The sequence below is a fragment of the Hipposideros armiger genome, unplaced genomic scaffold (genome assembly GCF_001890085.2).
Source record: "Hipposideros armiger isolate ML-2016 unplaced genomic scaffold, ASM189008v1 scaffold_232, whole genome shotgun sequence".
NCBI classification, from domain to species: Eukaryota; Metazoa; Chordata; class Mammalia; order Chiroptera; family Hipposideridae; genus Hipposideros; species Hipposideros armiger.
The window spans coordinates 2,285,897-2,297,982 of record NW_017731582.1 but is presented as its reverse complement, the minus strand read 5'-3'; the positions used below and the strand labels follow the sequence as shown (position 1 = coordinate 2,297,982).

Below are 12,086 nucleotides of genomic sequence, written 5' to 3'. Positions count from 1 at the left end.
GGCTGCTCAGCTCGGGCTGGACTCGAACCGCTGTTGCTCAGAGCTCAAACTCTTGAGCGAGCTCTTAACCAACTGAGCCACTCGGCCGGCCCATTCCTTCTTATCATTTTAATATGCCATCTGCACTGTCCTTTGGCCTCAGCAGCTCAGGCTTTGTCATCTTTGTTCCGCCCAATGTGACACCTCCCTGGTTTGTGATGTTTAAGCTCCTCAAGGGATGGGTCTCTTTGGAGTCATGTGTGTGTCTCAGTGCCTCGGGGGTCAGTGCACACTCCGAGTGTGGACGCTGAGGGTGAATGATCCCCAGGGCGGTCCTGGGCTCTCCTGGTCTTCCTGTGGGTGGGTGGCAGCCCAGGACCCCTGGCTCCCGGGCTCCTGATTGGTAGGGCCTGGCCCTCAGCTCTCCTTCTCTTCCCTGCAGTGGGTGAACAGACAGGCTTCCTGGTGGGGGCATGACACACTCTGCCAGGCCTCTTAGACATTTTCTTTAAACATTAGCTTAGCTTTGTGCATGCTGACAGGGCCTGGGCCCAGAGCCCAGCCCTGTGGGGAAAACACCAGCTTTCCCACAGGTGGGGGCTGGGGCAGAGAGTGCAGGCGGGCTAGCCTGGTGATGGTGCTCAGAAGCACGGCAAATGCCAGAGAAGGGGTCCTACCCAGGCTGTGCCAACAGAGGCAAGGGGGGAATGGGCACTTTTCTCCTCTGGAACATTCGGTTTCCTCCTCAAGACTGCCTCTGACAGAGCGAGCACCCAAGTTGCAAAGCCTTTCACAGGGTGCCCCCAGGTGGTCTTTTGAGGGAAGTACACCCATTCCACAGAACAATTATTGCTAAATTGTTCCAGCTAAATTGCGGACCTGTGAGGCTGGCAGCAGCATCTTTGCCATTTTAGTGATAAAACTGAGGCTCAGAGAGGTGGTCAGAGTGACAGGGCCAGCTTTTGAACCAAGGTCTTTCCTGGTCCCAACTGTGTGCCTATGTCCCTGTCTTGCATCCTCTCTAGGAAGTCCTTTCAGAGTCCATAAAATGTCTCGAGTTGAAAGAGCCCATAGGGGTCCCGTGGTCCCATTCTTGATCTGATGCATAAATTAGCTCTGTCATCCCCTCCCATGCACGTTATTACTCCCTGCTTGAACACTCCCAGCAACGATGAAAGCATTACCTCATAAAGAATCCACAATATCACTGACCTGCTTTTGTTGGTGGTATATTGTAGGGAGGAAGGAATGGGGATACTTGTGGCCATAGAGAGAAGGCAGACCTTAGCTGGGGATGCGCCCCTTTGCCTGGGGGAGGTAAGAGGGTGCAGAGAAGCCAGGTGAGCTCCAGTCACCCGTGGCAGCACTACAAGCAGTCCGGCCTGCAGGATGTCCAGGTGATGCCTTCTGCCCTGCCTGGACCTGAGGGCACTCAAAGCCTGGTGTTTCCCAGCTTCCCGGGATTAGGGTGATGTGAGGCAGTCTTGGGCTGAAGAGCCAGCTCAGAGTAGTGACATGTGCAAGGCTTTTGTCTCCTTGTCTGAGTCAGGGATTCCTGCACTGCCTCCCACAGAGCCAGCTGGGAGAGCTGCAGAGGCCCAGAAGGAGAAAGAATAGTGTGCAGCTGCCCCTTTCCTAACCAGGTGCTGTAATTTAGACCCAAATGTGTACAGGCCTCTGGCCCTTGTACCCAGGGGAGTGGCCAGGGAGTGCTGTGCTGGCCTGCATGGGAAGGCGGTGGCTGCCAATTCCTGTAGGGCCTTAGGTGAGTCACGGATCTTCTCTGAGCTGTGATCTCGACATTAAGGTTTCTCCCCAAATCAGCACAGTGCTTCTCTGCTCACTGGCACACATCCTCTGACCTGGGGCCAATCACGCTGCTGTCTTCTTGTTCTATTGGGCTGTCGGAAAAGCCATGACGTTATTTTTTTCTGTTTTTCATTGCAAAAATGCATCATGACTTTTCCGACAACCCAATAATTCCCTCCAGAGTGGGGCCATGCTCATCAATGTTTAGGGGCGTGGCCTATGGCATGGACAGAGTTAGAATGCTATCGGGAAGCTTAATGAGATGGGCCTGCTCTGGAGGCTGGGTGTGACAGGTCTTCCCCAGGCACCGATGTTTGCCTCCTGCCCCAGGACCACCAATCGCCACTGGCACCCCACCGAGCGTTGCCGCCTCTATATCCCACAGACTGATGACCCAGGCAACGCTTGAATTCCTCCAGTGATGTCAAACTGGTTCCACCCGTTACATAGAGTTCTGAACGTAACAAAGTTCTTCCCAATGTCCCTGAAACCTCTTCCCTAGAGCTTCTACCCACTGGACCTGGTTCAGCCCAACAGATCCCACACAGGCAAGTCTTACCCTCCACAAGGGCCACTGCAGACGTGTCCCAAACAATCCTTCTACCCAACCAACTCAGGAGCTGCCAGCACATGGCGCTGGGTCTTTGCACCCGAGGCCCTTCCTCACATCACACTCTAGTTTGCAGTAAATGGCACAGACAGCCTCAGACCATAATATAGTGTTAGAAGCGGAAGCCACATCCTGCAGCCTGAGACAAGGGCTGCAGGACTACAGCGCCTGCGTCGGGGACAATGTTGAGGTATAGTATGTTCTGAATGAAAAGAACGGCACAAAGGCCCAGGGGTATAAGAAACTGGCACATTGTCAGCAAGTGGCTTCAGGGCTACAGGCCCCTATCCTTATGGTGCCTGGTTCCTCCCAGGCCCCCACACAGGTGGATGGACTCATGTCAACAGCCCCCAAATGACACTTTCAGACTGGGAGCCAACTAAGTGTGTCTTTGAATCCAGACAGAATACCTCATGTGCCCAGAGGCTGAATACAACTGGCAAACCAAAGAATAATGTCCAAAAGGGAGATTAAGCCACTGGGACAGTTCTGACCTGATTTATGGCGGCAGCTGCTATTTACCGCTCTCGAGAGGCAGACGCCTCTGAGGCTCTCGTGACATCCAAAAGATGACCCAGACAACTGCAGATGTGCAGAATCCTGTGTGCGGCCCTGCTCCTACCAATTTACACACGGGGCCCAGCCCTTTCCTTCAAGATCCTGTCTTTTCTTCAAGGGCTAATTATCACAGCCACCATTTTTTGAGGATGTACTATGTGCCAGGCACTGTGTTGCTAGTGCTTTTTCACATCCAACTTCAGTTAACCCTCATGATCCTGTTAAGATAGAAACCACTGCATTTATGGATGAGGAAACTTGTATTGGAGGTTGAGCAGTAAGTAGGGGGAGGCCAGGTCTCTAGGGCTTCAGGCCTGAGTCCCCAACCAGTACTTGCTATGCTGTTTCAAGACCCCAGAGCCTGTGTCCTCACCTTTGCTTAGGAGGCCAGCAATGATGCAGATGTCGTCCTGGCCCCTGGACCTTGCTGCAAGCTCATCACCTCTTGGTCTCCACTGCAGGGTGGCACTGAGGCTCTGAAACACCGATTCCTTCAAGCATGATGGAGAGAGCTGCTTTAGAATTCACTGGCATCGTTCTCAGGGAAGGGGCAACTCTCCACCTTGACCCGGAAACACAACCATCCAAGAAGGAGTATCTTTCCAACTACTTTGCTTCCACCTTCAATCTCCAACCCCAGCTGCTTTCCATCACAGCTTTGTTTCTTTTCGACTAATAAAACAGTGAAGACGATTCTGTCCATTTTGTTTTATTTGTTAAATTGCTAAAAAGTCATCAGGGGAAAACATTAACAAAAAATGAAATCAACAGAGATTTAAATATCAATGAAATCAAATCCACTTTTCATTCCTACACTGTTATGTGCCTAAAATGATCACCTCAGGGTGAGCCACCCAGGACCCCTGAGTTGTATGGGAAACAACACTCACAGCACCAGCTTCGCCAGGGCACACTGCTGTGCGCTGGCATGAACCCTGGTTGGTGGGAGGGGAGCAGAGCAAGGAGAGTACAGATGGAGGCAACGCCTTGGGGGTCGCTCATGTGACAATGACCGTGGTGAGAGGGAGCCACTTACTGGTGACCATGCAGAACATGCCTTCTGCAGCTCGTGGGGAGGCCGTACAGGACCCAGGCCTCGAAATTCAGCTTCCTTGCCTCTGGGTGTGTTCAGAGCCTCCCCACTGACTTGTGTGCTGGTAAGAGACCACAGATAACGCAAAGCAGAGCACATCACCATGCCAGGATCACCACAAGGACAAGGACAGACAGACAACCCAACCAGGAATATCACTTTTAAGGGGGAGGAAGCAAAGCAGAAGAAAACCCAGAAAGAGAAAGTAAAAGGGAAGCATCCCTTTGTTCTCCATCAGCTGGTGGCTTTCTGCGCTCCAAAGTCAAGACTTCTTCAGTTGGTTTTCTTTCTTCCTCCTCTTCTTCATTTTAAAGAGTTCCAACACAGTTCCTAGAACAGTTCATGGTTTCAGCTCTTGATATGAAACTCAAATATTAAAATCAAATCAACCCACGAAGGGCGGGAAGGAGAGTAAGCCCAGTATTGCCTTACAACTAAATTTACACTTGTTTCTACACCTCATTTGTGCTCCCAAAATGGGTGGGGTGGAGATTGTGGAGCCCACCACCCAAGTGTAGAATAAGGGTGGAAATAGGAACGAAAATGCAGGACCCTCTCTGCTGCCCAGACTGCAAAATGAGAAAAATGAGAAAACAGGAAGCTCTGTCCAAGAGGGTAAGAAGAGACTAAAATTCCCACTTGAGGTCAACGAGCTGGCCGGTGACGTCAGTATGACATGGGGACTCTCAAAGGCACACTTGCAGGAATGGAAGGGGTTAAAGCTTCAAGTAGAAACAAAACATTGTTTTAAATACTTAAATACTGATAAATATTTGCTTTAGGTGCTCCCGAGGGTTTAAAAAAATTTTTTTGTTTCTTTTTCTCCGGGGAAGTTAAAACCAAATTTGGAATCTTACAAAAACCGAATTTGGATTTACATCTGGTCTGACTGAGGCATCCCCGGCGCTGTGGAAACGGTCACCTCGGCTGAGACACCTGAGGTTCCAGTGCAGGCGCGGCTTCACAAGGGCCCGAGGAGACGATCCCCTGTATTGTGCTGAGTCGCTCTCCACAAAGACCAGCACCACTGGGGGCAGACGGGGCAGATTTTTCTTAAAGAGCTGTAAACGGACAGTTTGGTTCCGAGTGCTGTGGCTAATACTAGGATGCCAGGGAGCCCCAAGGAGTTGGGTTCCTTTCTAAAGGATTCATCTCTGTTACCTGCCTACTTGGGGAAAGTAGAAAGAATTGACAAGTTAACAGCTGGCTCAGGAAGGCCACAGGACAAAGGGAAAGATTACAAAGTTGAGATTCTGCACTGTCTGCCTTCCAGATACTTTGTATGTAAATAGGAACTGAGTTTGGAGGCACTGTCCATGCACAGACGCAGTGTCATCAACAAGGCTTGGCAACAGCAATAACGCCAAAAGCGCTCATACTCGAGGCTAGCTTTCTCTCGTGAATTGGGACGCACATGATCTAACAGTCTTTGCCAAAGTACTGGCGGCAGCCCCAGAGCAGGGAGTCTGGCAAGCTAAGTGCTGAGCTCTGAGCGGCTGGACACCATAGAAGTAGGCACATGGTAATTCCCTTGTCTAAGGGAGCACAGAGCAGTTTCTGGAACACGCCCCCCTCCTTTCCTCCCTGTGAGCTGGCCCTTTCCTGGCCCCGGGGGGCTTTCCCACTAAGACCACACTGTAAAAGCTAATGGCTAGGGGAAAGGATTCAACATGATGTAACAGGACAAAACATACTTCTCAGACAGACGGCTGAGCGCTGGCTGCAAGCCAGGACCCAGGCCAGCTGCAGCAGGCTTGTGCTCGGGAAATGCTAACAAGAAAAAGGGGAGTGTGGGGATGGGAAATGGAATGTTTTGAAATTTAAATCCTACAGGCAAAATAAAAATCTTCTTTCTGTTGATGAGAAATCACCAAAAATCCACATTTCAGTGGTTTCACTGTGTCCAGGCTGTGGTTTTAGAGACTGGTAGCTTGTAACTTCCTGTATCAACCAAAGAAATGCTCTAGTTGGTGGCATCTTATCTCAGAAATGACGTGAAAGGGAAAACCCAAGACTTGTTTAGGTGACACGTGAAAAAGACAGAACGGAGGAGCTGCTCCCAAGGTCAGCCATGCACCAAGGAGGCCAAGCACATGATACTCAGCCCAATCACCAGTTAATAACCAGGCAGAAGAACGCATGTCACAAGGGCAAACATAATTTCTGGGAGGAACTGTTACTGGGATTCCTTCTCAGGATCAATTTCCACATTTTACAAATATGGATGGGTATGTCCAATGTGCTTTGGAAGGAAAAAAGAAGCCCATAAGGGAAAAAACAGTATCTTTTGATGCTTCAAGGCTTTCTCATGATACTGGCATCTTGGAATTCCCTACCGGCCCCTTAGTGACACCAGAGAAAGTGTTCCAGAAATATTTCTAAGAGATTTCTCTGGGCCCCAAGCTTTGTAAAAGAAACAAAATATGAGAAAGGTTTTAGGGCTTTAAAAAATCTGCATATGTGGGCCGGCCAAGTGGCTCAGTTGGTTAAGAGCTCGCTCAAGACTGTGAGTTCTGAGCAACAGCGGTTCGAGTCCTGGCCCGAGCTGAGCAGCCGCTGAGCTGTCAACAGGTGGCAGGATGGCTCAGCTAAAAAAAAAAAAAAAAAAAAATCTGCATATGAAAAAAAAAAAAAGGAAGAAGGAAAGAAAAGAAAGGCAGCCTCTGAAGATCAAATTTTAAGAGAAGGAAAAGGAGAACAAACGTGATTTTTGGCAACTTTTAACCAAGTACGACTGTCAGAAAATTTGACAGATACTAAAATGTTTTCTGAGACACGGAGGGAGCACTCAAAAGACCAACGGACACTAGGTGGACAGGTGTCACTGCATACACATTGTTTCGCGATGATCCTGGCACACAATCGTGGAACAAAACCCCTCGTTGGGTAAATGTCTTCAGTCACAATGGGCAGAATGGGGCCAGGCAGAGGGCATTACAGCAAAGAGAAGTTTTCACAGGTCCTTTGGGTTTGAAGAGAAGGGAAGAACAGTTTTCTATCGGTTACTTTTACCCTGCCAGCACCTGAAGCGTGCGAATCTGAAACCGCCACTTGTGCATCCTATACATGCCCTTTCTTTTTCTACCTCTGAGAAGGCCACGTCAAGATTTACAGAGGGCTCTTCAGTGTCTTTAGGGAAGCTCTGATATTAGTCTGTTCCCTCAATTCTTGGTCTAGTTACCAGCAAAGTAGGAAAAGGCAGCACACCCTCTGCTAAAACACAGCAACACTTTTATCTGAACCAGGACGGAGATCTCTCCCTCTTTGTAAACAGAGTTGGCTATATAATATATATTTATATATAATTTTTTTTCTTAATGGAGATTTGATCTGGAGTGAGTGAGGTTGGGAATTGGGGTTTTGGTTTATGGGAGTCATTCTGTCCTTTGTTTGCCCAATTCTCAGTCCAAATGCTTGCACGCTGGAAAATTCCAAATTAAAAGCCACAGAAAGGGAAAGGGGTTTAGAACATATTATCTCTTTGCTCGCACAAAGTACAAGGCATTTGTTTTTGGATAGTACTTCACATTCTGTTTCTTGTCCATGAGTCCTCCGAATATGATGAGTTCGCCCCTGCCTTGGACCACTGTGTGCAGGCTGGTTTCAGGAGGCCCGACCACAGAACTGCTATTAAATACTTTCCATTTGACCCGCCCCTTCTCCTTGGTGTCTTTAATGTCCAGCACGTACATCTGCATGGGCTTACAGTTCATACTCTGGTACAAGGGTTTGCCAACATTTAGGGACTGTGGAGGGTGGTGGCCCAGGCGGCGGGCAATGGGAGGTAGGGAATGTCCATCTCCTTGGGCAGGCCCTGGCCGCGGCACGGGCACTGTTTCTCCACTGCTCAGGCTCTGGCTCCCGGGGGAGCCTGGAGAAGACCCCAGAGGAGGACTTAGTGCTGCGGAGGCCGAGGGGCCTTTGGATGACATCGCTTTGATGGCTTCGAGGCTCCGACGCAGGGCACCTGGGGAGACGGCTCCTGCCAGGGCACTGGCCACGTGCGGTGGGGTGTGCACACCATTCGTCTGTTCAGGAAGGTGTCTCACGCTCCCCCCCACTGTCCTGCTGTCCACGCCATCCAGGTGGTTGCTATTGGAAGCGGGTTTCAGATCCCAATTCAGATCGATCGATCCTAATCTCAGATCTTTCTGATCTGGCAGTGACCCTCGTCGAGGGGCCAAAGAAAGTCCCATTTTTAGGTCATATCCTTCAGTGGTAGATGGAGTGCTAGGAGATATGGCCTGTACAGGGCTGTCCAAGGAAGAGCCACCTACCGCGGCTGTCCCTGGAGATAAACTCCCACCATTGAGGATGGGAGAGCCATCTCCTCTGGCTGGGGACAGGCTCCCTTCCCGGGAACTGGAGGGGGTCTGCCTCTGAGCTCTGGGTCTCAGGGTTCCCCAGCGGCCGTTAACACACGGAGCTTCATCCATACTCCTTACTGGAGATTGAGAACGGTACTCTCGGGTTTCGGGAACCAGGGCGGGAGGAGTGGCACTGATAGGTGACGGGCGAGAGTTCAAACTGGGACTGAGTGGGGCTCTCCCACTGGGAGCCTGGCTGAAGACCACCACACACTGTCCCACCTGGAAGACAAAAGACCTGTGCTCAATTCTGATCATTCATTCAACCATCAAACATCTTCTCATGAGCATCTGGGATATGCCAGGCATCTTGCAGGTACCTGAGACACAGAGATGAAAATAACGTAGTCTGCTTTTTAGGCTGGAATGGGAGACAGACACGGGAGCAATCTGGTGCTACAGTGTGACCGCTGCTATCATTAGAATTATGTCTACAGAATAGGGATAGAGTAGAGGGAGGAATCAGTTTTTGTTTGGGGGACTCTGGGGAAAATTTTATAGACAAAGACATGCTAAAAGCTGGGATTTAATGGATGAATGGGGCCCGCTAAGTTTTTCTCTCCTAGTGATTCACATCTGTGAGAAATTCCCAAGGAGCTATGGTTAATGTCCACCTATTTTATGACATCAAGGTGTTTTCAATTTCCATACAAATTTGCTTAGAAACCTGACAGATTAATTTGGTTTTACAGTATAGGACCCTCCTCCTGTAGGCCTGTCAGTTCCCCGCTTACCCGGCAAGCTGGGTGGCACCACAGTTCTGGCGCCCCATGATCTTCATTTTCTACCTTGAGTGGCTGCCAGGCCCAGGGACCCGAGTGCATGTGCAACAACCAAGCATCCTTGAACAGCTGTAAGAGAAGAGCCAACAACAGGACTCAGGTGTGGTCCACATTACAAAACACACACACACAGAGCTGGAATCTCAAAATTGTGCTGTCTGGTCTAGAGCGTGTGTGGGCTCTTCAGAAAGAATAGCGAAGTCTTTGGTTATTCATTCACTTGTACATTTATTCACTCATATATAATATTACCAGTGGCCGGGCACATGAATTGTGCTTGTGACCCATGAATCAATTTTAAGTGGTTTTGAATTCTGCCTGTGGTTTTGTGTATGTGTGCATATGGGGGAGGGTGGATAGATAACACATATCCATAACTTTATGAATCTGAATTCTTAAAATAAATTCCATGTACACACTGGCAACTATCAACCTGCTTTTCTGTCCCACTCGTCCTTGACAAAAATGATAGCAGCAAACATTATAGACTAAAGAGGAAGTGGGGGTAGGAAGAATATAGATATGAATATTCAAGAGATGACTGTCTGATTAAAAGCACCTCTCCCCTCCCCAAAAAGAGCGGAGAAAAAGGCTAGAAAATACAAAGGCTATAACCCAAATGGAAAAGGTACTAAGTGAAAATGCCACAGAAATGATCTTCTACACTCTTATAAGACAAGACAGGATCAAGTATAATTAAAAAACAAACAAACATATATATATATACCAAGCTTGCCAAAAAAATGTATACACATGACTTGTATTCATCTTTTGTTATCGATATATATTATTACAATTTTAATAGTTTTTTCCTTTTTAAAAATGTGTGTACATTTTTTTGGGCACACCTGTGTGTGTATATGTGTGTGTGTGTGTGTGTGTGTGTGTGTATTCACAAGATGTAAAGTACAGCATAGGGAATACAGTCAATAGTATTGTAAAAGCTATGCACGGTGTCAGATGGGTAGCAGACTTGTTGGGGTTGTCACTTTGTAAGGTGTGTAAATGTCTAATCAGTATGTTGTTTTGTACACCTGAAACATAATAAAAAAGAGAGAGAGAAAGACAAGACAGGAGAAGCAAGTTTTGAATGCTTAGCATGTGTATGGGAATGCCACACCAGCAATACTCACAGCATTGGGACCGCCACACCCTCCAAGGATTAAGATAGTTGCATCATCTATGACAATCTGGGAAGAGGAAGAAATTTAAAATAAACCTATAAAGACCCAGGTATCTGACCTCCTGTGCTTCAGTTGTATATGAAAATCGCCTAGCCAGCTCCCAAATGAGAGTCTTCTAGGTACCAGTAAGCTCTCCAATCTCCCATGTCAATTCTGATCCCTGTGAACAAGTTACTGATGATTCACCTGAATGGATATGTTTTTTGCTGATCAAATATTAACATGAGAGTGCCAACCACGTAAAACACAGGATTCTCTTAAGAAACGAAGCAGCAAAGTAAAGGCTTTGGGGAGAAACATAATATAAAGCCACTAAAAATAAATGTAACCCACGGGAACTTGAAAAGCCAATACTATAATAGCAAAAATAATGATAAATTCTCTTTTGGCTTACGCATGTTGGCATCTTACCTGACTCCCTCCTCCCTCTCCCGTCCTAACTGAAAGATGCTACCGTGTTTGCTGAATAGTTATTTTAATTCCTGAGCACCTGAGATTGGCCACCCCGAGGATGAGGACTGGGGCCAGAGATGTTTGGCTTGGACCACGCCCACTGCTCGAGGTCAAGGACCCAGACATCATTGCTCCTGTAAGATAAGACATAAGGATGAAGGAGTTGGGGGACCACAAGAGTTGATACAAATGAAGTTACGTTTATAAAGACACCCCACAAAGTGCATCCTCGGGGTCAGCACTTAAACTTCTGCTCCTTCCGCTGCAATCCATCTTGAGACCTTCAAACCTCTGCTCTTTCCACTGACCCATACGGCCTGACTTGTTTGAGTCATGTCTGGAGTCACACACTACCGTCTAAAGTAAGTGTTAACTGGTGATAGCAGGAAATAGCTACTGGTGAAGATATAGTCTTTCAAAAGCAAAAACCACAAGGAAGAGAAAAAAATTATTCAAAAGGCAGCTCTATCATTGCCCAGGAGATAATGATTTATTGATTCTGGCTACAAAAAGTAATTTCACCATGGCTAATGAGAGCTGCAGCCTCATCATGGACAAACTGGCATTTCCAGCCCTCAGGGGACCAGTATGGCAAGGACAGATCCTCAGATGGCAGTCTCTATTTTATGGTCCCCTCTGTAAGGTCATTTATTCACACATAGGGACACAGGAGCTCCCATGCCTTAAGCCCTAAACCCCCTCATCTGGAGGGTCGCTCACACAGCCTCTTCCACTAATGGTTTACAACAGGGAGACAGAGAGCACCTGAGAGAGCAGGGCTGGGTCTGGAATGGTTTTATTGCCGGCAGCTCATCAAGCTCCATTTCAGAGTACAGGGAAATGGCCACCACTGTTGCTACTGCCGAATCGAATAGTGACTCAGATGGACAGCTCTGGCTTGACTCTGGCCTCAGCTGGCCGTTGTGGCCAGAGGTGGAGAGGTCAGTGGGTATGGATAGCAGTCTCACAGAAGTATGTCAGACCTGACAGTTTTCTGGCCCCTACCGACTCCCCCAACCTGTCCCATCTGGAGAGTGAGCCGTTCCACCACCTGTCCTGTCAAGCTGCCTCCCTCCTTCTCTAAAGGGCACAAGCTGGGTCATAAGGGAGAGCAGGTAAAAGCACTCTGTTTCTTGGAAGGTGGCCTTCTGTAGGTACAGGTCACAACAGGCAAGGTGGAGGCGCCATCAGAATTTAATCCACTGAACAGAACCACACACCAAACGAAAAGAGACTAACTAGCCCTGGTGC

The 12,086-nt window shown here is 48.4% G+C and overlaps 1 protein-coding gene across 1 annotated transcript in view; it reads right to left on the bottom strand.

Annotated features, from left to right (window-relative positions):
- Positions 1 to 6,676: 6,676 nt before the first annotated feature.
- Positions 6,677 to 12,086, bottom strand: part of FBXO42 (F-box protein 42) — a 97,010-nt gene continuing 91,600 nt past the window's right edge. The window contains exons 6-9 of the mRNA XM_019654849.1: positions 10,873 to 10,969; positions 10,332 to 10,388; positions 9,151 to 9,267; positions 6,677 to 8,638 (exon numbers count right to left, since the gene is read on the bottom strand). Coding sequence (XP_019510394.1) covers positions 7,523 to 8,638; positions 9,151 to 9,267; positions 10,332 to 10,388; positions 10,873 to 10,969 — 1,387 coding nt within the window. The 3' untranslated portion in view covers positions 6,677 to 7,522. The remainder of the gene's footprint in view (positions 8,639 to 9,150; positions 9,268 to 10,331; positions 10,389 to 10,872; positions 10,970 to 12,086) is intronic.